The 27875-nt window shown below is 47.3% G+C and overlaps 1 protein-coding gene across 1 annotated transcript in view; it reads right to left on the reverse strand.

Moving 5' to 3' along the window:
• The window catches only part of celsr1a (cadherin EGF LAG seven-pass G-type receptor 1a), a 149381-nt gene extending 122401 nt beyond the window's left edge, over nt 1-26980 (reverse strand). The window contains 1 exon segment of the mRNA XM_056276325.1: nt 23446-26980. Within this exon segment, the coding sequence (XP_056132300.1) occupies nt 23446-26980 (3535 nt within the window).
• Nucleotides 26981-27875: the final 895 nt, after the last annotated feature.

The following is a 27875-nucleotide window of genomic DNA, read 5'->3' on the forward strand; positions in this document are numbered from 1 at the left end:
AGGACAACGGGTAATTGAGACAAACTCATGCCGTAGTCTCTGTACGACTGCTGAGTCCTTTCCATGGAGGTCATGCAGGCATCAGCAGAGTGTCTTGGACCGCTTCCCTTTGCTCTGCAATTTTGCGCACAAACTACAAGCCAAGTCAAACGGTCGCCGGCCCTGATCTCTCCGGCATCTCCACTCCAAACTCTTCCACAGCGGCCCACAGGCGAGCAGACACACACATGCATGCACAGAAATGCATGCAGGCAGCACCCCGGTGGCTCAATTGGTAGAACACGTACCACATAAGGCTGAGTCCTTACTGCAGCGGCCTGGGTTCAAATCTGGCCCAGGCCCTTTACTGCATGTCATCCTCTCTCTCTCTACTGTCACTATCCAATAAAGGTGGAAAATGCCAAAAAAAACTTTTAAAAAAAGAACAGCAAGCAGACATGCATGCAGACATGCACACACAGAAATGCATGCAGAGCTGCATGCTAAATTGCAGATCGCCAGGGTAAGAAGCAGTTTTTCCATTTATAAGTTACTGAAAATCAGCAGGCATCCTCTCATTCACATCCATCAAATGTCTTAGATGAGTATATCTGATTTGCTCTCTTGCTCTCTCGCTCTCTCTCCATACAGACACACACATACAGTGTAGGACTGCGGCATGCCCTCTTTCTTTATCTCAACCCCTCTGGCAATAAGGAATTTTTTTCCTTTTCTTTTTTTTTTTTACATTTTGCGCTGAAAATATGTTGGAATGGGCCTGGGATGGGAGAAGTGGTTGCTCTCGTTTTAAATTGAATAAAAAACGAGACAGGGCCACTTTGAGGGAGAAAATCTATGCTTTTTTTTCTGATGACCAGGGGAAAACACACATTATAGGATCAACTCCAAATTAGGCCTGTGCGATATTGACAACATCAAATATCAGGATATTTTTGACTGAAGAAAAATCTCAATATCAATAATATGAAGATATTTTAGGGGTGACTATTGGCTCTGTCACAGGGGAATGACAACATTTGAGTTACATCACGATATTATGATCATAACCAAAATCTCAGATGATATCTAGTCTAATATCATAATATTGATATCATATTGATATATTGCCTTGCTTGCTTAATACGGGGGTATCAAAGACGGCGAGACCGATGTGACGTACCTGACACATGTAGGGTCCAACACCTTACAGCAATAAAATCTGAGACAAAGGCGACACGCCGGCGTTAGCCAACTAGACCCTCCTTTAAGTCTCTTTTCTTAATCCTATTTCAAAATGTGAGTAGAAAGAGCCAGACAAATGCTTACTTACTCTTTAAATCAATTTCCTGAATAGGCATTTCAACGGTTTATGCCAATGGACAATTTTTGATCTTGGACGCGGGCCTAGCTTCACGTTTTGAGTCGACGACATTTAACCGGCCAAGTTAAGTTATGCTGTAAGTGCATCTTTAAGCTGGTTGAGTTGGAAAATGGTGCTGTGTTTTAGGTAATCTAATCAACATGAGAGAATTTAACTTCATCAAGGGTCGACGTGAGAGCATAATTAGCAATAAAATAAGTACTTCATGGAGTGGGAGATACAATCTCCAAGAGCTTTAAGTCTCAACTCTGTCATCTACACAGAAGGAAGAATACATGCAGACACGCGCGCGCGCACACACACACACACACAAAACTACACGCAGAGAGACAGACAGGGAGGGGAAGACAGGTGGATAGACAGACAGGCAGAGAGGGACAGTAATCTAATAAGTGGTGCTGCAGCCACCGAGGACAGATATAGCCCAGTCATCACACCAGTAAATAAGGCCGGCACTCTCCAGCCACAGGGCCGAAGAAAGGGGCACATTCCTCGAGCAGGACCCGAGAGAGAACCTGACAGAGGACAGTAAGAAGAACAGAAAATGATGTGAAGAAGAAAAGAGGAAGAGCGATCGGTAGAGAGGAGCAAGAAACTGGGAGAAATATGAAAGAAACCAATGATGAGTGTGGGGGGGGGGGCGGTGAGGGAGAGCTGGCAAGAAAAAAACGCACGGAGGTGATATTTAAAAAGGTTGATGAAAAAGGAAGGGAGAGGGAGAGGATGAGAGAGGAGAGAAAGAATGCAAAGGATGCGAAGAAAAAGATAAGAGATTCCAGAGGCGGCAAGAGAGAGAAAGAGAGAGGGGTTAAAGGGTATTTTTCAACCTAAGCCATGCTTTCCCCTTTGTTACCCTGCGCTCACACCGGTCGCCAAGTTGCTGTGTAGCTGTCGCTTTTGAGGAAGTGGGCTACAAATGTATTGACAGGACTTGCATCAATTATCTAAAAAAAAAAATCATATACTAATAAATATAAATATATATCGGTCGCTGCAACACTCACCAATGCAGTAAAGGTACCGAAGGCATTCACAGTCGTGTTCAAGGCGTGTTGTGTTGTGGGCTGCCTGGTTTGTGTTTTTGCCTCATCAGGTCCAAATGAACGACAGTGCCGATCGGAGCGATATACACTATCTCCCCTTGGTTTCTCCGTCTAAAGCTTGTGCACAAGTCTTGATCGAAGCCATCGCGGAATTGCACGAAAATGGCCTAACAGCCGAAAATCCTCAAATCGAATCTGATCCTTTGCGCCGTTTGTGGTGTATTGGATCGAGCACTCGGTGCTCGATTGTGTTGGACTGTCACCACTACTGAGTTCTGTAATACACTGGTCGAGCCTAGTAGTGTGTGATGTCTCCGTCAGTAAAGATCAGACTTGTGCCGCATCCTCGTCTCCGTGTACTTATATATAATAGTGATTAAGTTAGTAACCCACGAATAGTAACACTACAATAGTGTACATAAGAGAAGTCACAACATGGTGTCAGAAGACGGAGTTACGGTATAATTCGAGGGCGGTACTTCAACGAGTTCGCTGGTAGCTGAGGCAGCTAGCTAACACGTGCTAGCCTGCGCACAAATATGGAACAGTTCAAGCCGCCACCACCGCTGATACTTACCGGGAATGTCGCAGAAAACTGGAGAAGATGGGAGCAGCGTTTCCAGCTGTACATGACCGCTTCAGGTGCGTTGGATAAGGAAGAGACGGTTAAAATAGCCATTCTGCTTCACACCATCGGCGAGGAGGCGCTGGAAGTGTATAACACACTCACCGTCATCCCAGAAGGAGACGACGAATTGATGGAGGACGTTCTGAAAGCCTTCAAGGACTACTGCAGCCCTCGGAAGAACGTCGTGTTCGAACGCCATCAATTCTGGTCGCACACGATGTCAGCAGGAATATCGGTGGACAGATTCATCACAGAGCTGCGCCAGAAGAGCAAAGACTGTGAGTTTGGCAGACATGAAGATGACATGATAAGGGATAAATTAGTGTTCAGCATAAATGATGCCCGTTTGAAAGAAAGACTGTTACGTGATAATGAGCTTACTTTGCGCAGGGCCGTAGAGATATGTAGATCAGCCGAGCTCACTAAGTCACAAATACAAGCGATGCAGACGTCACATGTTGTCCAAGACGCCTCAGTGGAGGCATTGAAGAAAGCAACAGGGCAAACGCGCACGGGCAGCTGGAACAAGAACAAAACGAGCAGCAAGAAGCATGTAGCAACAACTCTCTGCCACAAGTGTGGAAATAAACATGAGCCCCGTCAATGCCCAGCTTATGGTGCAGTGTGCCACAAATGTGGTAAGAACAATCATTTTTCCAAGGTGTGTAAATCAAGCACTGAAAAAAGCGGCAATTACAAGACAAAGACAGTGCATAATCTAGAAAGTGAAATTGATTCCTTACATATAGGCATGATTGGAAAATACAAAAACAAAGCAGCCCACCAAGCTAAAGGCACTGTATGGCGTGAAACAGCCACGGTCAGAGGCGTAGCAATTAACTTCAAGTTGGACACAGGCGCCGATGCAAATGTGCTTCCTATGCGCGTATTCCGGCAGCTATCAGGTCCCGTTCAGTTACGGCCTACAAAGACTGTGCTGATTGCTTTTGGTGGTGCACGACTACCCTCAGATGGTGTTGCATCTCTAGATTGCCGCACATCTAAGCATACGGCTATATTGGACTTCCATGTGTCTAGCCGAGCTGACAAGCCAATCCTGGGTGGAGATGCGTGTGAAGAGCTGCAGCTGGTGAGAAGAGTCGAGGCGCTTACAGTGGAGTCCCCACAACCAGCAAAACCTCCGGCCACCAAAGAGGAGCTGCTGCAGAGGTATGCGGAGGTCTTCACAGGATTAGGCGAATTTCCTGGAGTTCATCACATACACATTGACCCCAGCGTCACGCCTGTGATTCACGCGTGCAGGAACGTACCACTCTCCATCATGGACTCACTCAGAGAGACACTCACAGACTTGCAGAACAGGAAAGTCATAACTCCTGTCAATGAACCTACAGAATGGGTGAACAGTCTTGTTGCCACAAAGAAAAAAAATGGTGCGCTAAGGGTATGTTTGGATCCTTGCAACCTGAATGAGGCAGTCAAGCGTCAACACTACTCCATTCCTACACCGGAAGACGTGCGCAGCAGGCTAACAGGAAAATCCATCTTCTCCATCCTAGATGAAAAGGATGGATACTGGCAGATCAAGCTAGATGAGCCGTCGTCTAAGCTATGCACCTTCAACACGCCGTGGGGCCGGTTCCGCTTCCTCCGACTCCCATTCGGGATCAAATCGGCCAGCGAAGTGTTTCAACAAAAGAACTGTGAGACCTTCGGCGATATCCCAGGTGTGTACATTATAGCAGACGACATGATCATCGCAGCGTCATCAGAGCGGGAACATGATGAAATCCTGCAGAAAGTAATGGAGAGAGCCAAGACTGCACATGTGAAATTTAACAGGGACAAGATCCAGTTTAAAGTCGATACTGTAAAGTACATGGGACACGTCATCACAGCAGCAGGACAGAGAGCTGACGACACAAAGATCAAAGCGATTGTCGACATGCCAACCCCGGAAGACAAACAAAGTCTCCAACGTCTGCTGGGAATGACAAAATTCCTAGCGCAATACATACCAAACGAAGCCTCACTCACGGCACCCCTCAGACAGCTGCTCAAGAAGGATGTAGCGTGGCAATGGTGCCCGCACCACAGCTCAGCGCTAAAGGCACTAAAGACCATCCTCACACAAGCCCCTGTGCTGAGATACTACGATCACAAGCAGCCTCTCACTCTACAAGCAGACTCCTCAAAGGATGGACTGGGAGCCTGTCTGATGCAGGACGACCGCCCAGTGTGCTATGCCTCACGAGCGCTCACCGACACAGAAAAGAGGTACGCACAGATAGAGAAAGAGTTGCTCGCTATAGTGTTTGCTGCTAAGAGATTCCACCAGTATGTCTACGGCAGTCCAGTAACTGTCCAGTCCGATCATAAGCCTCTGGAGGTCATCATGCGCAAGCCGCTGAGCAAAGCACCTGCGCGGCTGCAAGGTATGCTGTTACAACTGCAGAGGTATGATCTAAGTGTAACATGCACACCAGGCAAGCACATGTACATTGCCGACACTCTCACGCGCTACAGCTAGCAGAGAAGGTAACCATATTGATGAAAACCCTTGTGATGAGAGAGTTGTGTATGCCTTGGATGCCACAGATGCCTTGAGCGAGGAAACACTCAGCCGATTAAAGAAAGCAACGGCAGCAGATAGCGTGCTGCCAGCTGTGTGTGAGAAACACAGGAAATGCTGGCCCATGAAAAAGAAAAGTTTGGACAGAAAACTACACGCCTACTGGGCAGTAAAGGACATTATACGCATGGAAGATGACATTGTCTTGGTCGGAGACAAAATCATCATACCCCAGAGCTTCAGGAGCACGATTTTGGAGAAGCTGCATCTTGCACACCAAGGAGCGCAGCGCACAAAAGCCAGAGCAAGAAAGTCTCTACTGGCCTGGCATGGCACGAGATATAGAGGCAATGGTGGAAAAGTGTGTGCAATGCCAGCAGCTACAGCCCAAACAGCAGGCTGAGCCACTTATGCCGCATCAGGTCCCAGAACTGCCATGGATGAAAGTCGGAGCTGACATCTTCGAGCTACACGGTCAGTCATACCTGTTGTTAGTTGATTACCTAACCAAATATCCTGAAGTGCTCAACATATCTGACAAAACAGCATACACAGTAATCCAGAAGATGAAGTCTGTGTTTGCCAGACATGGGATTCCTAGGGAGATAGTGAGTGACCATGTCCCATTTGCCAGCTATGAGATGAAGTCATTTGCAGCTTCATGGGAGTTCAAGCTCACACACTCCAGCCCAGGTTTTCCCTCTTCAAATGGCATGGCTGAGAGAGCCATAAAGACAGTGAAACATGCGCTGAAGAAGGCAATGCAGACCGGCACTGACCCACATCTGGTGCTGCTGTCACTGAGGAACACACCGGTGACAGGACTTGACGTATCACCTGCACAAATGTTGATGGGGAGAGTTCTACGAAGCACACTTCCGTGCTCCAGTGCTGTGCTGACACAATCAGTCCCACAGCACATTCACAGCAAGATCCGGAACCTGCAGTTCCGCCAAAAACAACGTTACGACCAGTGTGCAAAGCCCCTGCCAGTGTTGACCCCAGGAGACACCGTACACATGCAAACGCGGCGCGGCTGGGAGCCTGCCGTTGTCATCCGACAGCGAGATGAACCACGGTCCTACACTGTGCAGACACCGGCTGGGAGGATGCAAAGAAGGAACAGGCGACATCTGAGGAAGATACATCCGAGCCTATTCAGAGACACGGACAGTGAGGAACATTTTGACCCAGAGGTACAACCCTCACCTTCACAAGCGCCTGTGCCAGTCGACTCACCACCACATGACCTGCCACCACACGACCCTCCTCCGGTGACTACAGGCATTACACCCACATGCTACACAAAGTGCGGCAGAGCAGTTAGGCGCCCTGCCAGATACAATGACTAACCTCAGGGTTCTTTTGTGTGATCATTCAAGTGTTTATTAAGAAAAAAAAAAGAAAGAAGGTGAAACAAAGAGTACAAGGTGTGTTTAACCTGAAATGTTGCAAGATTGCTGAATGTTCAAAATGTTTACATGCTAACCAACAGAATGTGAAAAGGAAATGGTTTATGTTGTTTAATGAGAGTCATTTGTCATTTAAAAAAAAAACATGCTTTATTAATCATTGGAGTATGCAAGTAGAAAAGACTTGTTCAGTGTTGATGCCATAGTGTTAATGGTTCGGTAAAGGGTCTATCGTTGAAGTAACTGATGAGTAGGCCACATCTCAGTTGGAAAAGAGGGATGTGGTGTATTGGATCGAGCACTCGGTGCTCGATTGTGTTGGACTGTCACCACTACTGAGTTCTGTAATACACTGGTCGAGCCTAGTAGTGTGTGACGTCTCCGTCAGTAAAGATCAGACTTGTGCCGCATCCTCGTCTCCGTGTACTTATATATAATAGTGATTAAGTTAGTAACCCACGAATAGTAACACTACAATAGTGTACATAAGAGAAGTCACAACACCGTTAGGCCAGAACTTTGTACAATTCATTTTGCAAACTGTTTTTCGAAGAGTGGGTCACAACTGCGATGTTTTATTTCCGTACGTTTGTCCGATTTTCGCTTAAAATGTCATTCTTGTAAACAGGTCGACAATGAGAACTCCAGCGTAAACAGTGGTTGCTAAGGTCCAGCTGTCCTCCAACATGGCGGAGCTGTTCGTTGTCAAGCAACAAAATCACGTGATCGAGAATAACCAGGCGCGCGCAGTTATTATGGCCATCTCATGCCGTCTCGGCAAAATATGCTGTCCTGGGGAAATCCATTATCGGGGATAAGTCTGACCAGTCTGACAGGTTTTTCCTCCCAATGGAAACTCTAACTTTAAAAAAGAAATGTTAAATGAAATAAGTGCGGAGAATAGGCTACCAATCAATATTGCATGAATATCCATGCGTGTGTGGTTGTTTTTTTTTTTAACTCAAAAATCAAGTCACACCCTGACGCATGTATTTCCAATTAAAGCATTTCAGGTCATCCAATTTATGGTGGAAAAGGTTCACGTTAAACATCGTGACACGAAAGCCAGCAACAACCACAGTTTCTCCTCCATGTCGGCTACGGGAACTTAAACGCTAATACAGGAACGAAAGTTTTAAGAAAACGTTTCAGACCGAAAGAATGTAAGCGGGACACACATGCCCTCTGGCTTCTGTCGCTGCGCATCTGCATAAAGTTGGAACACAGCTCAACTTTTTTTTTTTGTCGCCAAATCGCGGAGATGTTGTACCAGCCTCAGGATTGTTTCGAGAAATGTCTGAAAACACCTTTTATGAAAAGACAATCCCAGTCAGCACAATCAGTCAGCGCAGTAATAGACATTTTTTTTACATTACTTCTTTTTCCAACTATCTCACACTTCCATTGTTGTCTTCCTGCGACAAACTCACTCCTTGCTGGGTTACAAAGCGAGACTTCTGCTCCGGGTTACAAATGAATCTAGATCTGTATAATGCCATGACTGTTATCATGGCTAATGGAAGTTATTTGGTGAAGAAAGGAGAGAAATTCAGACGGACCAACAGAGATAGAAAGGGAAGGGGTTTGTGCACAAGCTGACAGAGTGTCAGTTTAGAAGGGAGGACAGGGTCTAATACCTTAGGAATGAATATAGTCCATGGGCCAGACGATATTTCGGTACACTCAAGGTGGCAAAACTTACTTATAATTTTTGAAAGGATCCATGTCTGTAGATGATATTTTGGTATGATAACCATTCCTGAGTGGCAGCTGTATCACAGTTATCAGCTCATGAAGTTAACCACCCGCTAAACTAAATTGCATTTTAGACGCTGGTGCATATCCTGGTTTAGCCTCATGGTCAGGACATTTTTCAATGTTCTATAGTATTGTCTTTGGTATCATTTTAAAGGGGACCTTCTTAGCTTTCATTCAAGCCCTGTTGTGGATATTTCTCACAAATATAGAGGTCACTTGAGCTCTTCAACCCGTCAATAACACACATCTTTCTGCAATTTTCGCCTAAACTATATACTTTCTTTTAGCCCTGGGGCATCTAGGAATATCAGGGACACAAAACACAAAAACTGGAATACTCACAGGACTGTAAAGATTCAGGAAATGTATAATATACCCATACTATTTCATTGTGTGAGGTGATTGTGAGCCTTAAATGAGAACTAGACCAAAGCCAGTTAGGTCACAAACTGGTCTCTATACATTTGTTTAAATACACAATCAAAATACATGATAAAAAGGAATACCATAGTGAGGTAATGAACTATTTTAATATTTTAAACAACATTGACATTTACATATATTTAGTCAATGATACATGTAATCCCATATCATTAGTGGGTATATGTAATGGTAATGGGTAGGGTAATGGGTATATGTGAATATGGTTACATTATTGTTATCAAGCTCTGGGTAACCAAGTCCAGAATCAACATCCTGTGCATCAATAGACTACTACCACAGTAATACCATCAGAATCATCACACTGTCATTCATCAAACTGCTCGTTTCTCTCATCATCTGACTCCCCAAGTTTAAAGTCCAGTTCTGGACCATCCTGCTGTTTTTGGTTACTGCAGGTCTGTAACCTGCACATGTCTGTGCATGGAAGTCCATTTGACAGGCACATGCAGCTTGGCATTTTGCATGAATGCACACACTTGCATGTTAGCATTTCCAAGACCACATCTGGTGCAGGTGGGGAGCGCATCCAGTAAATGGCCAGCTTGCCTTCATCGTCTGTCCATCCATGCTCAGTAGGGCTTGGCACCACAGGGTTAGCCTGCAGACAGCACTTCCATATTGCTGCCTGATAGTTGGCTCGTTGAACATGCATAAAGAGACAGTCTCTACATGGTGGCAGCTGGCTGGACTCAACCTCTCCCCTTTTGGTGCAGAAGAGCTGGTAACGCAGTTTGTTCACCTCAGCAGTGCTGCTATTAGCAACATACATCCGACAGGTGAACTGCTCAATTTTCTGGAACAGCTCATCACTCACATTCCATGTCTGTCCCAGTTGACTAAAAGTCTCTTGGCAGGAAGTGTGCTTTCTCACTATCTTCAGGGCATTCAGCTTCCCTCGACCAGCGAATGCACTGACAGTGTCGCAGTCTGTGAAGGCATGTAAGCCAATTAGGCTGTCACAGATGCTGTCTCCAAGTGAACTTGCCAGTTTGGTGATGTCGACAAACCGTGTGCGGTTCTGAGTCCCACACTTCTGGTAGATGGGACAGGTGATGTCCTTCTGGAAGCCAAGACAAAGCACCATGACATCAGTGTCCTCAGCTGTGATGATAACTGACTTTGAGCCCGCATTTGCTGCATGCAATGCATGCAGGAGCAGACGGGTGTCAGCTTCTTCATGTGTGGAGTGCAGTTCTGCTGCTTCCTCACACCCATCTTCTGTCAACTTGTAGCAGGTTTCCTCACAGGTCATGTACAACACCTTGCCATGCAGCATAGCTCTGTATCGTGGGAGTTTCCACTCTTCCACCAGAAACCTGATGAGACTGGTCTTGTTGGAGGAACTGCACAGAAATTTTCTCCACTGCTGGACGTGGTGTCCCCCTGCAAGATTATTGTACTGGAGAGTGATGTCTTCACCCCGGTTCAGTCGTTCAGCATCTTTGATCGAAGTCTGGTGATAGACATCAAAAACAACATCAATCCTCCCACTCTGTGCTCCCTCATGGAGGACCTGGGTCAAGGCTGACTCTGCCACCTGTGCAAAGGTTTTGTTGTTGCCATTCATTTTTTGGACCAGGCTCATCCCATCAATGATGGAAGTAGATGGGATTGGGATGTCTTCTGCAGGAGATACATTCTTTTCAAGCTCTCTGGCAAGTGCAGCCTTGTTTGTTTTTCGTAAGGACCCATCAGCATTTGCCAGTGCCCACGGTAGTGGGCCCAATGGGTAGGCAAGGACATCCTTCAGATTCACCTTCCTGCTTTCAGCCACCAGGATCATGTGACTGAAAAGGTTTCTATCTGCCTTCAGAACCACATCCTGTGCTTTCTTTCCATGAGCTTGTTTTGTGCTGACATTGGAGAATGTTTTCAGACTTTGCTTGGTCATCTTGTCGTGGAATTTCACAGGTGGTGGGTCTGCATCTAACCTTGTTTGCTGGAATGCTATTAGTATATGATCTCTCAAGAGATCTATGGTCACATCAGGTGGAGCCATGTTGGCAGTGGAGAGGCTAACCAAATCAATCTCATCAGGGGACATAGGATTGAGCCAGTTATTCTCCATAAGGTCCATGAGAGACTGGACATCTGCTTCATCTCTCTTGATCCTTGGACTCTGTAGATCTGGATGAGACCATTTGCACCTGCCTTGACCTGTCAGGTCTCTCAGCTGTCTGAGGTACATGCTTCTATACTCAGCTGTGAGATAATATTTGGTCACAGCTCCTGGCTTCAAGCTGAATCCCTTTGTCCCTCCAGCTGTTTGGGTGTCTTTGTTCACCGTTTCTTCTATAGCTTGGTCAACAGGGATTCGGCCAGAGGGATTGGTGGAGCCCAGTTGGACTGAGAAGCCTCCTTCCATGAATTCTGTGTACACATCTGGGTGTGTGATGGGCAGCTCAGACATCTGGGCGTAGTAGTAGGGGAGGTAGCGTGCATAATTCATCCTGTCATAAGCAAAGCACCATGGGATCATTGCCCGAATGCTAGCCAAGTGTAGCATCCAGTCTCCCTCTCTGGATGCTCGGATGAGCCCCAACAAGATTTCAACCATGTCCAAATAGGACATCCAGAAGTTCGAGAGGCTGCCGTTTCCACCTCTAAGGAACTCACGGTAGACTTCAAATAGATCCATGATGCGTGTACAAGAGCTGTTCTCGAGGACCTCCTTCAAAGCATGTATGAGACTTCTTTCCCAAGGCTGTCAATGGTCTTCAGTGTCTCATTCAGGTGAACCATGTCATTCTTGTGAGTTTCTTCCAACCAGGACAGGAAACCATTCAAGGTCAGTCGCATGAGAGCCTCATACAGGAGCTTGTGTAGTCACACTGCCCTGTTGTACTTGAGGCCATCCATAACACCAGCAATTGAGCCTTCTGCAATCATGCCAGACTCAATGCAGAGGTCTTTGAGTCCAGCATCTTGAAAACGCTTTCCTATTATTGCCAGCAGTGTGCAGATGGTGTGGAATACCCCGAGCCTAACGATGATATCATGGAACTTGTCATGGTGTTTCCATGTGATCTCGACAGCCTTCGCATACAGGGCTTGGTCAAAGACACAGACAATCTTCCTCAGGCCTAAGCACTGCATGATGCTCAGTGACTGGTTAAGCACCTCGTTGACAGTAGACATTTGTGTCGCTGGAGCATTGATGGTAGGCAGATAGCCTATATTGTCGGGGATGACCGTCATCTCTCCTCGAGTCAGGATGTTGAAGCCTGTCCAGCTACTGACTGACTGTTCTTCTTGTTGTGACATGCGTGCTAGGACCCAAAGAAGGTTTTTCTCTCTGGCAAGCTTAGTATTGGCTGCAGTATCGGCATCTGACTTTTGCTTTGTGGTGGCCCTACCCGTAGTCCAGCATTGTAAGTTGGTAACATTGGTGGGGGTCCATCAATGCTTCTCTTCTTTGTTTTGGGAACAGTGGGCATGGGTTGGACAGGAAGTGGGTTGACTGGCTTTGCTTGCACAGCAATCCCATTGACTCTGTGAGATGTTCCCTCACCACTGACAGTTTCTTCAAGACGGTCGATATTGTCTCAGGCTAAAGTTGTGAATATGCCAGGATGGATGTTAGCTGGAAGGGCAATGCCACTCCCTGATGATGAGAGTTTCTGGAGACACAGGGCAGTGTTGATCTCTTCCATCTGTGAATAGGACACACTGTGACCAAGTCGGTTGAGGATGTTTATCAACTCTACATTTCCTGTCAACGATTTGACACTGAATGGCAGAACAATGTGCTTGGAAGGCTTGGTATTTCCACATGTCACTGCATATACTATGTCATGGCTAAATGACTGCAGAAGGCACTGCACTCTCTGGGATGCATGATCAGGATCATTTGAGCCTGTGAGTAGAGAGTACAGGAAGATAATGAGCGACTCTGGAATGGTAGGACATTCTGCTTCTGGTTTGACTTCAGGCGGCCAGGTTTGAGGAACATCTTGACTTTTAATGTCTGCTCTCAATTTGATGGCTGCTTTGGCTATAACATCTTGTGCACTGACACTTTTCAGGGTCTGCAGCTCCCTTTTGAGAGACTGATTTTCTTTGGCAAGTTCCCTCATGGACAAGTTATCGGGATAGAGGAGGAATTTTCCTTTCTCATCAGGGAATATCTGCAAGGCTCCAGCAAACTCACTCTCCAGGTTTCGCCTTATGTGCTTCTTGGTTGATTCCTTGACTTGGGCAAAGCCTTGGGAGTTCATTGAAGCTACCAGTCTAGAAGAGAGATCAGTCATTGTCATCACTTGAGGATTGCCAAAAAGCTCCATCCTGATGAAGAGGAACAGCTCATTGTATGCCTTATTCACAGCAGCTTCATACTGGGCTGCAGCATCATCATCTTCATTGCTGGCAACCTCTCCTTTGGAAACCTCTTCTTTGGTGTAAAGTCTATAGCATGACCTGTGGTAGTGCCCTTCAGCTGCTACAAGGTCTCTACTCACAATGGCAAGGATTCTGCTGTCCCTTTTCTTTGTGGCTGCACTCCTGATCTTTGCATCAGCTCGCAGTTCTCGACACTGCACCAGTACTTCTCTCGTATTCTGTCTCTTGGAATATTTGCTGTTTTTCTGACAAAATATGCACTCTGCATCATAAGTCCTAGATGTACTTGGAGCATGTCGAGCTACTCTCTTAGATTGTTTCTCTTCAGCAGAGACACAACTTTTCTTTTCTTTTGCAAGGAGGCCATCAAGAATTTGCTTCATAGTGAAGATACTGTGACACTTTCTGTGGTAGTAGATTGCTGGAATCTGTCCCTCAGGAATGTCTTTTGCCAGTTTCAAAACTGGTGCATGATTTCGTATCTGAGCTGCCCTGAGCAGAGTTCTCCATGAGTCGACACTTTGTAGTGAAACCAGCTTATCTGTATCATCAGAACAGTGGATAATGCACTCCACCCGTGGGCGCTTTGGTATTGGGTAAAAACTTGCTTGTTCACCAGTGGCCATATTCAGTCAGTTTTCACCTGCCACATACAAACAAATACATGTAACTTAGGTGTATGAACACTACTAAAACAAAGTTTACTTTGCTTCACCAGCGTCATATTACCATTATTTATCTTACATAGCCACAAATAGATACATTACCTAGTTGCTATGCAACAGCTGTATTTTGTCCACATGAGGCCGCTAAAATCAGCACAAGATGAAAGTTCCTCATAGCCACTTTAACTAATCATATTAACATATACATTAAAAGAACATGCTAACATTATGGGAAATTAGTTTACAATCTTCTCCAGAGTGAGACAAGAAGATAGATACCAGTTTCCTCTATATGTGTTTAGTAGAAAGCTATCTGGCTGCACGTTAGCCTAGCTTAGCACAATGAATGGAAGTACACAGTACTGGTTATCCTTGGTTGTTGGCCAACTAAGAACTGTCCCAGAGTTTAAGCTAGGCTAATCAGTACCAGGGGTGTTGAAATGCTATATTTGTAAAAATCTGGGCAAATACACAATCGTGAGAGGCACATAAACAGGTTTCCTGAAAGAAAAATGAAATAGCTGCTAATTTGGAAAGGTTATCATGTATTATTTTACTTCTGTTAGTGTACCAAATAAAATGGCACAAGTGAAGTTGTGTCACCTTGGGTGATATCGATATCTGGTCTGACCCATGGACTAACTGGCTTTGGTCTAGTTAGTTTCTTAGTAATAATGCCCTTCTAATTTAAGGTTCACAATCACCTCACACAATGAAATAGTATGGGTATATTATACATTTTCTGAATCTTTACAGTCCTGTGAGTATTCCAGTTTTTGTGTTTTGTGTCCCTGATATTCCTAGATGCCACAGGGCTAAAAGAAAATATATAGTTTAGGCGAACATTGCAGAAAGATGTGTGTTATTGACGGGTTGAAGAGCTCAAGTGACCTCTATATTTGTGAGAAATATCCACAACAGGGCTTGAATGAAAGCTAAGAAGGTCCCCTTTAAAATGATACCAAAGACAATATTATAGAACATTGAAAAATGTCCTGACCATGAGGCTAAACCAGGATATGCACCAGCGTCTAAAATGCAATTTACTTTAGGGGGTGGTTAACTTCATGAGCTGATAACTGTGATACAGCTGCCACTCAGGAATGGTTATCATACCAAAATATCATCTACAGACATGGATCCTTTCAAAAATTATAAGTAAGTTTTGCCACCTTGAGTGTACCGAAATAGGAAATTTTGGGCTCTGGCCCATGGACTAATATGGGATCTACTAACATCTACTGACGGCACCAAGCCGGTTCAACATCACCATCTCACCTATTCACTACATGAGACCAAATGAGCTGATATGGACGAGGCTGCAGCAGGGGAAAACCTACAAACTCAATTCATCTTTCTAAAGCTTAAATTCAGCTCCTTAAAGTAGCCTGGAATAATACACCGTCACACATATAAGTATGAACACGCAATGCACATGTGCAATGTGCACATACATACACTGTAATTCCTTGCCTACTCTGTCTAGGTAAAGGTCAGAGCTGGTGTGTAGACACAGAGGGGTCATTTCTCACTGCTGTGCTGTGCTGTGTGTGTGTTACCCCTCATCCAACTTTGATCTTGGGGGTGAGAGGTCACTTGTCGTCACAGTCGGCGTCTGTGATTTTTGTGTCTGTGTTTGTGTGTGAGTCACTGCCACACCTGGGCTCAAGTGAGGAGTCGTGTTTCTCTTGTTGAAACATCAGATACACGACGGATAACTAGGTACACAAAGCATGGCTGGAATGGAGTGATGAGTGATGGCGGGGAATCGAGAAGTATGACCACACCGAGGGGTTTCCCCTTGTATTATTTGGGGGAAGGGTAGTCCATTCAATAACTGGAATAAGCCCATGTCCATATCTGGATTTAGAATTTGTGGGATTTTCTGTCGTTTTCTATATAGTTATGTCCCTCCATGGTTGCTGTTGACTGGAGTGTTGTCCAGAGTAGACTGAACTTTTCCCAAAGGGAAAACAAACGCGGAGGTGTGGTTTGATACCTGCAGCCCATCCCAATATTTTCCCAGATTCTGGCAGTTTGTAAATCTCAGACAGCACCACGGTCTATCTAAACTGGGCAGTTTTGCTGACCTTTAAAGGTGTTACAAGGAGTTCCAGTCTTAATCTAACTGCAATGTCTCTATATGACCACCATAAGCATCTGCAGCCATTGGTGAGAAGATTAGATATTGCTATATGATGATCTCAAATGCTCGTCTGCGGGTCAGATTCCCCGCAAAATCTCCTGAAACGATTAACGGCACACAGACAGGACGCAAAGCCACAATTAGAAATACATTATCTCATCACAACAGCCATTTGTAAAACACCGCTATGTCTCTCATGCTTCTCCTCAAAACTAATGAACAAGCTACCAGACGGTGAAGGTTGATCTTATGCGAAATGAATCTGTTCTTCCATGACACACTACCACTTTTGCTCACAGGGGCATCCAAAGTAAAAAACAAAACAAAAATACAAAAAAACAACAACAAAAATACAAAACTCCTCATAGCAGCTTTAATGCATACAACAAAATGTAATGGAAAGAATGTAATGCAATCTGGAAACTGTTACAAACAATAAAAGTACTTTAGGTTTTGTCATGATACAAGCAACAGTAACTTTTACTACTACTTTGCATAACTTACTACTTTGCATAACAGCCATGTAAAAAACATTTTGATTTTGGTTGGATTTGGTTGGAGAAGGGGTGGGTGGCTGAACATCTACCAGATCCTGACAGAGTGACCTCCACCATTGTAACGTAGGAGCTGAAGCTTTGGCCTTGGACCTGAAGTGCCTTGTGCTCACAGCCTTCATAGAGAGCCCTTATCTAGAGCGGCTAACAACGAGTGAGCAAGCGGTGAACTTGGTGTCATGCTCAAGAACGCCTCAGCTGATCACATGACTGCTGATGGACAGATGTTGGCCTTCGGTGGCATGGACAGTCTGGACCGTCTTGCCAAGGTCCAGGACTCAAGCCAAAGACATAAAGTAGAAACGCAGCAACCTTCTACCTATTTGCCCAAGGCTTTTTTAGTTTCAACAGTGTGTGTGTGTGTGTGGGGGGGGGGGTTACATGATCAACATGTTTACATGCATGTTTTACGAAATGAGCCATTTCCAGGTCCAGAAAGATGCCTCGACGAGTCTCTTTATTGTCTCTCTTTCCAGATGATAACTTAGGATGTGGTGTAGCCCTCTCTTGCCCTCTCGCCTTCTCCCTCAAAAGTGCCTATCACATCCTGCAAACACAGTTCTCGACAATTGCTGGCTAGCTATCAAACAACATGTGAATTATAACCTATAATTGCAATACTGGGACAATTTAACGAACTGCTTTTCCAGAAGAAGAAACGATGAGGTTGTCCTGGCACACAGTAGGCTGGTTTTAAATGGCCTGTCTGGACTAAATGTTATTTGTAGGCATAGGGAATGTGTTCTGTCTCAGTCTGTCACTGAAATAAGCACTACGACGGAGCCCTTTTGGTTGCAGCAGAAACCTTATTAAGTACCTTGGAGCTGAGAGAGAGAGAGAAAGAGAGAGAGAGAGAGAGAGAGAGAGAGAGAGAGAGAGAGAGAGAGAGAGAGAGAGAGAGAGAGAGAGAGAGAGAGAGAGAGAGAGAGAGAGAGAGGGTGCAAATGTATGCATGTCCAGGAAAGTAGGGAGGGGGCAGACATGAACAGAAATGTCGACAAAAAGTTGAGCTATGCGACTCCTTCTGCGGGATTAAGGGCCAAACCGGAGGGGCTTGGGAGCTCAGCAAAGGCACAACGGGGGGAAAAGAGGAGGAGGAAAAGGGGAGGACAAAGGTGTGTGTGTGTGTGTGTGTGTGTGTGTGTGTGTGTGTGTGTGTGTGTGTGTGTGTGTGTGTGTGTGTGTGTGCGTGCCTACATGTTGCAGCGCACTGTGCGCCCTCACCCTCACCTCATTCACCCAGACGGAGAATAAAAGAACAGAGTAAGAAAGGAAAAAAAATGATTTGCACCGACCAGGCCAAATCATCAGGGAGCTGTTAGCAGTCAGCCAACAGAGGGGACGTGCAATAACAACATGCATCAATGCTGTTGTGCAAGATCTGGACTGTACAACCAACATCAATGTCTCTGTAATTGTATTTCCCTTTAAACATCGATCCAGAAACATTTTAAAAAGCCTTGATGATTACTCCAATCACTGGGAACAATGTTTTGGCAATGTAACTACTTTGGCAGGTGAACAGTTTGTCTTCCTTTAGTCTTTTCTTTTTCCCCTTTTTATCCCCAATTGTATCTGGCCAATTACCCCACTCTTCCGAGCAGTCCCAGTCGCTGCTCCACCCCTGCCGATCCGGGGAGGGCTGCAGACCACCACATGCCTCCTCCGATACATGAGCCGCTTCTTTTCTCACCTGACAGTGAGGAGTGTCACCAGGGTGACATCGCATCTGGAAGGATCACGCTACCCCCCCCCCCCCCCGAACAGGCACCCCGGCCAACCAGAGGAGACACTAGCGCAGCGACCAGGACACATACCCACATCCGGCTTTCCCACCCGCAGACACGGCCAATTGTGTCTGTGGGGGACGCCCGACCAAGCCGGAGGTAACACGGGAGATTCGAACCCGCGATCCCCCATGTTGGTAGGCAACGGAATAGACCGTTTAGTCTTTTCTGCTTGAAAAGTGTCTTTTGCAGCTATGCTGGTAAACTCGCTGGTGCGATTCTGCACCACTCTGTCTGACCACGTTTCCATTTTCCCACAATGGCAATTACATAGCGAAAGCCACTTCAACCTCTCTGCTAGAGGATTAGATCAAGAAACACCATATGTGAAGCAATGATTACAAGAAGGGTGATGGCTATTTCCAGCAAACACTTCTTCTCACTCTGCCTCTCTTACACATAAAAGTTGTGTGGAGGAACGGACGGCTACTTGTCTGGTAGCGAAGAAGGGAAGAAAGGGGTAAAAAAAGAGCCATATATATATTTTGAGCGAGGGAATCTTGCAGAAAGTTGAAGTGTCTGAGATAAAAGGGATCCCGTTTCAAAGAGTAGTACACACAGCCCCTACCTCTGCAGCCATCAAGCTACTGACAGCCTGTAAGACCCACACACACACACACACACACACACACACACACACACACACACACACACACACACACACACACATAATACAGACACCAAGGACAGGTAGAATAATGTTGTGACTAGCACAGTGTGTTAAGTGTCTGTATCTCGGGAGTGTATCAGAGGCTTCTTGTGTTTCAGCGGTGGGCTAGAAAAACATTCTCAGGCCCTCAGTTCACCAGGGCACAAACACCTGTTCCTCTCTACCTGACCCGGCTCACGAGAATCCAGAACTTTGCTTCGGAGACTAATCAGGATAAGCATGGGCCCTGTCTAAGGGAAGGGAGAAGGACACGAGTGCATAGGACACACTAAGCTTAAACTATTGGAAATAACATTTAGTGGCTTCAGTACTAGAGCTGCACAATACTAACAACAGCCACTTTGCACATACGAGTTTTTGTTTTGTTTTTTTGTGCTGGGCCGACTATTGTAACTGTGATAACCTGCAGTGATGCTGAGATCTGGATCAAACATCTCTAAATGGTATGGCCATATTTCGTCTTCTTCTTTTTTTTGTGGAATTCCCCCCCCCTTTTCTCCCCAATTGTACCTGGCCAATTACCCCACTCTTCCGAGCCGTCCTGGTTGCTGCTCCACCCCCTCTGCCGATCCAGGGAGGGCTGCAGACTACCACATGCCTCCTCCCATACATGTGGAGTCACCAGCCGCTTCTTTTCACCTGACAGTGAGGAGTTTCACCAGGGGGACGTAGCGCGTGGGAGGATCGCGCTATTCCCCCCAGTTCCCCCTCTCCCCCAAACAGGCGCCCCGACCAACCAGAGGACCAGCAACCAGGACACATACCCACATCCAGCTTCCACCCACAGACACGGCCAATTGTGTCTGTAGGGACGCCTGACCAAGCCGGAGGTAACACGGGGATTCGAACCGGCGACCCCCGTGTTGGTAGGCAACGGAACAGACTGCCACGCTACCTGGACGCTCTAGGGTCATATTTTTCTCCGATTAAATAAAGGTCAACTTCTGGGCCATTTTGATAATATTATCACCATCCCTTGCAAGACTATGTTTTCTTTTTCTCTGTGATTGGTGCATCCCAAACTGGGCTTCGGTGAAAATGGCATTAGCATTTTGACCTTCTTGAAAACAGACAAAGCCTTGCTCACATTTCTGGCTCCGAGCACACACTATTTGTTTCAAATGACAACAAGGAAATGTGAAACACCAGCAGTGACTGTTCTGCAATTCAGCAGCGACAGACAGGGTTAAGGAGGCCGGACCGGACTAATTTGGTATGCAGAGGGATTCCATGCACAGCCGGGGGCTGTAAAGGAGGTCGACAGATTTAATGGTCAGATAAGGCTGTGGTTGGTCAAACCCCCCGATGGGACAGGAATTAAAATAATTGACAGTGTATGCATGTGTGGAAGAGCGAGAGAGAGAGAGAAAGAGAGAGAGAGAAAGAGAGAGGGTCAGAGTAGGCCAAGACCCCTGCTTTGCCACATAAACCACATAAAGACAAAGAAAATAGGAGACTTACAGTTGACGAGAGACTTTAGTCGAAAGTCAATAGTGACAGCAGCAGAGAGAGATGGAGAAAGAGAGAGGTAATCCCGGAGGCTTGAGTCTGCCTGCCAGAAGCACACTTTCGAGCTTGTTAAAGTACTGCGGGGCTGCTGTTACCTAGCCAATCCCCTCAGGCCTTCCTCTCCCCACTGCCCTGGGGTGAAAGGTCACAGTAGCAGTGGTAGTGGTTACTTAACATTTGACACCAGGGTGCACCGCAGAAACGGATATTTCGACATTTTTTTTTTTTGAGGAGTGTAATTGTGCACACATATGTGGGTGCGTGTGTGCGTGTGTGATTTCATGCATGCAAACGTGCATCTTTTATCCGATGAGAGCTCCAATCCCCTCCGGGACTGTCACAGGGTCACTGTTGTCAAGGATACTTTAAGAGCTGCCAATTGTCACTGACAAAGCTGAATGCAGAGGCTGTAAATGAGAGCCATAAGGCACCTACGCAACGGTGGTCAGCCGCCGCCGCTTCAAATGCTCTATAGGTCCATTACGGTGATTTACAACGCACATCTGTATGTGCCGACACATCTGATCTCCCATCTGCACAGCAGATAACGTGAATAGCTGGCTAGCAAGGACCGTGTACACGTCTGCAGCTAACCTGTGAATCGCCCAGCGGAGATTCTCTGACTTCACTTATTTGATGCAATTCTTTCCAACAGTTTTCCCATTTCCAACTACTATATTATGATATTATTGTATTATATTACCATTGTAAGACACAAATAGTCAAACAAACTGATTACAAGAGACGGAGGCACATTCAAGTCCATTATTATACATGCTTAATTCATCTAATGAAGGTAAAGAAGGGGTATGTCGCATGTTAATGCCCCCAGCCTCATTTGTGCAGACCCTCTCTGCCAATGCACATGCATGTGTTTGTAAAGCGTGCTGCCAGAGACTGACACCTATGAAGAGAAGGAGGAGAATGTGACATCTGTGCATCTGGAAGTCATGTGCATGTTCCATTTGTTATTACTCACTACCGAGGGGATCTACAGCCCGGAGCTGAGGAGACAACAGAGACTACTGGAAAGATGGATTGGGCCTATGGGCTTTTCTCCCTGGTCCAGCCTGATCCATAGCAGCTCGTTTGTTTTCATGACGCGCGCGTAACACACCAGCATTCCTCGGCCGGCAGACAAACTGGAATGATGGAGTAACAGTGAGACTTAAAAGGATTTGCCCGTGTCAGGCACTTTGCCCATTTCACAACTTAATGGGTTTTGAAAATTCAATCCTCAGAGAGGGGGGGGGGAGAGAGAGAGAGAGAGAGAGAGGGGGGGGTGTAGAAGGGGCGGCATCAATATGTGACAGGATAGTTACTCTGTCAGGGTCTATAATTTATCCACCCTGAGGTTGCCTTTACTTTCTGGTTACATTGCCAGTTTGGGTGTGAGTGCATTTAAAGCGACTGTGTTTGACTAATCTTTAACTTTCATGAACAAAGTCTGCTGCAGTTGGAAAAGAGGCATCTTTTAACACAAATTCTTTCGGCATGATGTGCAAGCACGATGTAGGCTATCTGTTTCGGAAACAAGCTATTTAAGAAACAAGTAACCAAAACTTCTCTCCTACATAAAAGCCCCCAAAAGAGGTAAATCAACCATCTACCACCGATCTTAAACCTCAAGTATTCCATGCATAGAAAGATAACGTTTGCAAAGCGGGAGGGGTAATTCTGGTGAGGGCATGGGAAGCATGTTGCAGCAATGCACTCAAGAAGCTCACTGCTGCCTTACATACAGATGTGCAAAACCTTCCATCTCTGAACTTCTAACTTCAGTCTCTACGGGCTAGGAGTGTGGATGTATGTATGTATGAGGGCATATGTGTACCCATCTAAATGTGCCTTTGTACCTATATGAGAGTGTTCAAGGTGCGGCATGGCTCAGGAGATAGAGTGGGTCGTCTTTTAATCGGCAGGTTCTTGGTTCGATCCCCAGCTCTTCATCGTCTTGAGCAAGACAGCGAACCTCTAACTGCTTCTGATGAGCAGGCTGGCGCCTTGCATGGCAGCCTCCGCCATCAGCGTATGAATGATTAGGTGAATGTGAGGCATACACTGTAAACCGCTTTGAGTGGTCGGTAGACCAGGAAAGTGCCATATATATGCGGTCCATTTACCATTTATATTTATTTGTTCTTATGCGTGAGAAAACCCCCGCATATCTGCAGTGACTAAAGAGGCTTCGCTATAAGGGTGCCCTGCTAACAGCACTTTTATTTTCCTGATCAACCACTTGCACACAATATGTATTTATCACCCAACGGGCACAAAAGCAGCACAACCGGATCCTGGGTAAAGCTTGCAGCAAACACTTAATGAATACACAGTCAACACCACAGCCTGCCCCTAGTCTCTACCTCAATGAAAAGGAGAGCATGTTATACTGACAGTATATTTGAGGTGGTGCATGAAGGTGGTGACTCAAATCTCCATCTTGGATACTGTTCAAGTCATTAATATATTAAACACCCAATTTGCCATTAAAATCAAAGACATTTACAGGCAGGGAATAAAAAAAAACCAGGGATGGGAAGAGATGAAGACGGTTGGGGGTTTGGAAAAGTGAGAGTTTTGATAATTGTTCTTTCTCACCTGAGACAGAGATGGTCATGGGCGCTTCCAGGGGCCTGTCATTATCCAGGTCACGGCTCAACTTCAGCTCCCCTGTGTCCTCGTTCAACAACAGAAGACTGAGCTCATTGCCAGACTCAAACTTGTATTGCAGCTTATCCGACACGTCAGGATCACGAGCCGGGACCTTCCCTATTACTCCCGATGGGAAGCTGTTGGATTTGTTGGTGACGTAGTTGTTGAAGATAATCTCAAAGTTCTGCAGCACCGGCTCGTTGTCGTTTACATCCACCAGGCGAATGTGCACCGTGGCGCGGCTAACCAGCGGCGCTGAGGTGGCCTGAACCACGATGACATACTCTGTCCTAGACTCGTAGTCCAGGTCCGTGAGAGCGGTGAGGTCACCGTTGAAAATATCCAGCTGGAAAACCTCTGGAACATTCCCCTCCACGATCTGGTACATGATCTGAGCATTGGTGCCTTCATCAGGATCATTGGCACTGATCCGGGCCACTATGGACCCCACGGGGCTATTCTCCTCAACGTCAATGAACAGCTCGTCTTTTTCAAACACCGGGGCATTGTCGTTTATGTCCAGCACCGATATGTGGATGGAAACTGCTGCTTTGAGAGGGGGGACCCCCTTATCCACGGCAAAGGCTTTCAGGTTGTACACGGGAACATGCTCCCGATCCAGTTTGCGGGCCGTTCGGATTATGCCAGAATAAGGTTCTATGAAGAAATCCCCCTCTCCATCATCTCCGCCCTGGAAAGTGTAGCTCAAACGACCATTGGAGCCAGCGTCTCTGTCCGACGCCGAGATCTGGAGAACGCTTGTGTAGACAGGCGCATCCTCAAATACAGTCCCCTGGTACATATCCCTGAGGAACTGAGGCGTGTTATCATTAGCATCGAGGATGATAATCTCAACGTAGGTGGTGTCCGATTTCTGAGGGATGCCGTTGTCTCGGGCAATGATGGCTAAAGTGTAGGAGGCCTGGTCCTCGTAGTCGATCTCTGTCTGGGTTGTGATGGCGCCCGTATCTGGGTCAATTTTAAACTGTGGTACATTATCCTCCATCACGTAGGTGATGCGGGCGTTCTCCCCTGTGTCCTCATCCATGGCATTAATCACCACCACGGTGGATCCCACAGGCTGGTCCTCGCTGATCATCACCTGGTAGTTGGCGCTCTGGAACACCGGCCGGTGCGTGTTGGCATCAGTCACATTGATGAACACCTGCGCTGTGTCATAGCGCGTCCCGTCTGACGCAGTAACGGTCAAGACGTACTGGCGTTCCTGTTTGTAGTCCAACGGGAGGGCCAGGGTAATGAGGCCGCCGCCACTCTGGCTGGTGATGGCAAAGCGGTTCCTGGTGTTACCACTGGAGATCTGATAGGTCACCACACTGTTGACGTCCCTATCCACAGCCGTTACCGTCAGCACGCTGGTGCCCACGACAGCATCCTCGTTGATCTTGAGCGAGTAGACCTTCTCGGTAAACGTGGGCACATTGTCGTTCACGTCAAGCACCGTGATGCTGACGCTGGCCGAGGATGACATCATGGGTGTCCCCAGATCTCTGGCCTCCACACCGAAGGTGTAAAACTCGGTGGACTCCCGGTCGAGCTCAGCGCTCACGGTAACCCAGCCAGTGCTGTTGTTGATGGTCAAGGGGAAACCAGGTGTGGTGTCAGTGAGCCGGTATTCCAAGCGAGCATTTTCACCCGAATCGGCGTCGATCGCCTGGATGTGGATGACGGAGTAACCAATGGCCACATTCTCCAGCACCGTGGCCTGGAAGGGGGTGCTGACAAACATAGGGGCATTATCGTTCACGTCCACCACCTGGACCACAACCATCCCCGTGCCGTTTATCAGTGGAGGTCGGCCACCATCCTGAGCCTTAATTCGCAGATTGTACTCCCGAATCATCTCGTAGTCCAGCGGATTTATGACATCAATCACACCGGTGGGAGAATGGATGTAGAACTGCCCTTTGACATTGCCACTGATGATGCTGTAGTGGACTTTCGCATTGTTACCTTCATCTTTGTCCGTAGCCTCCACCTGGATAACTTTGGTGTTGACCGCCACATTTTCTGGAACCTGAACCACGTATCTCTTCTCGCTGAACTGCGGGTAATTGTCGTTCTCGTCCTCCACAGAGATGTTGACGGTGGCTGTGGCGCTGCGGGGTGCTGGGTCTTTGCCCTGGTCGTTGGCTTCGACAATGAGCTGGTACTGAGCCCACGTCTCTCTGTCTGGCCGCTCTCTGATCCGAACCAGTCCGTTCCGAGGGTCGATCTCGAACACCGTGTTGACCCCGTCGCCGTTCACAATCTTATAAATCATGTTGGCGTTGGAAGGCGCGTCGCCATCTGTGGCCCGGATAGTCATCACCTCAAAGCCCACTTCCACATTCTCCCGGATGCTGACCCGGTACTCGGTTTGCTCAAACACCGGGCTGTGATCGTTGGTGTCACTCACGGTAACCGTGAGGTAAGAGGTGGCCGATCTTTTAGGTGACCCGTTGTCCGTCACCATGACTTTGAACACGTGGGTGTCTTTGACTTCTCTGTCCAGCGGCTGGACGGTGGTTATACTTCCGGTCTGGGGGTTGATGACGAAAAAGTCGTTGGACCTACTGTCGAACAGGGCGTCCATGCCGTACTCCAGCCTGCCCGCCTCCCCCTCGTCCGGATCCGTGGCTTTCAGGGTAATGACGCGCGTGCCCGCCGGTTCGTTCTCCGGGACGGACACCTGATAGTTGGGCAGCTGGAACAGAGGAGGCGCGTTCGCGTTTCTCCTCCTCCTGTCCTTCCGTCTACCGCGGACGGTCTCCGAGAGCCCTCCGCCTTGATCAGACCTCGTCCCGAACCGTAGAGTCACATGCACGGAGAGCTGGCCCCTCGGCGAGCCGCCGCGCAGTGCGCACCGCAAGCGCGCCTCGTCCTGCCCTCCGCGCGGGGGGCACAGGTCGGCGGCCAACGTTAAGGTCCCGTCTCGGAAAACCGCATCTAGACCTTCACCGGCGCAGAAGGCGTCCGACAGAGACGCGCTTTTGGCGCAGGCGGGCAAAAGTTGAGTCACATTCACGAGCAACTCACCTGCGGGTAAGCAGGAAGCCGCCTCCAGCGCCCAGAGGCGCTCCAGGTGAACGTCGGGCGTCCCGGCGCTTTTCTTCCTCTTGTATTTGATGAAGCAGTCTTGTCCGTGGACAAACACGTTGAAACGCGTCAAGACGACGTCCCCCGTCGTGCTGGAGAGCGTCCTGAAGTAGACGGGCGCCGGGTTGAGGAAGGTGCGCGCACAGTCCAGCTTTTGGGACAGGCGGACCAGCCCCTTGTGCCGATCCACTTGGATCAAGTTCTGAATGAATTCGGGGGATAAAGTCCTGTCGATTTTGTAAACCCAGCCGGGGCCGAGGAGAGACACGTTGGCCAGGAGGGCGCCGGGCTGCGACGCCTGCGAGAGGTGCAGCTCCAGACATGTCAGCAGCGGCACGTTGAGCAGGACGGAGACCCACATCCAGCACAGCGTCGGTAACTCCATGGCTTTAAACAACACAACACACACACACACACACAATGTTTTCAAAACATCCAAATCCCGCTCAACTTCGTCCGAAAGAGAAGAAGAAGAAACCAGCCTTAACTCTCCCGCACCCAGCACGCTGGTTTACTGCCGTCCCTCATGCTGGGGTTCGAAGACGTTTCGCTGTCCATAGTGTCCGCGGAGCGCAGCCGCGTTATCCCATGGCAAGTTTTAAATGACTACAAAATGGCTCCGCGTCGCTCGCCTGCCCCCTACCTCCCTCCCCTCCCTCCTCTCCGTGTCTCATTAACATAAACCTGCTGCGTTCACCCCACCGGGACACTTTCACGGGGGGGGGGGGGGGGGCTTTTCTTCTCATGGAGATTTGGGAAATGTTCCGGATGCATTGTTATTCCCCGATCGGACCACACTTTGTAGGAACGGGTATCGTGCGCGTGCGCTTCTACCCCCCCTAAATTACCTTTGCAGCACAACTATCTATATTAGATCTGTTTCCACGTATCGGAGTCACATGTGTGTTAATGTTGCGTATCGTTTGACGATCCCTGTAAAACAGACTATGGGGGTGGGTTAATATAGTTTTATTTCCCCTTTACCTTTGACCCACCCTCCCCCTACTTTTCCTCCATCGTTCTCAATAACTCACTATACTTTTACGTGGATGTTACACAGCCCATTTAATTACAATGTGTAAAACTTAATAACAGTAATGCCATTGTAACACTGGCACTTATAATTAGTCACAATCACATCATATTGTGTACACGCGCGCGCGCACATGCACCCCCCCACTCACACACACACCTATACAATAGGCTGGGAAAGGGTAGTCAGTTTTCAAACATAATATTGCACTCTATACATTTTATTAGGACTTTTTAATGATGTAAAA

The sequence above is a fragment of the Lampris incognitus genome, chromosome 3 (genome assembly GCF_029633865.1).
Source record: "Lampris incognitus isolate fLamInc1 chromosome 3, fLamInc1.hap2, whole genome shotgun sequence".
Taxonomy (NCBI): domain Eukaryota; kingdom Metazoa; phylum Chordata; class Actinopteri; order Lampriformes; family Lampridae; genus Lampris; species Lampris incognitus.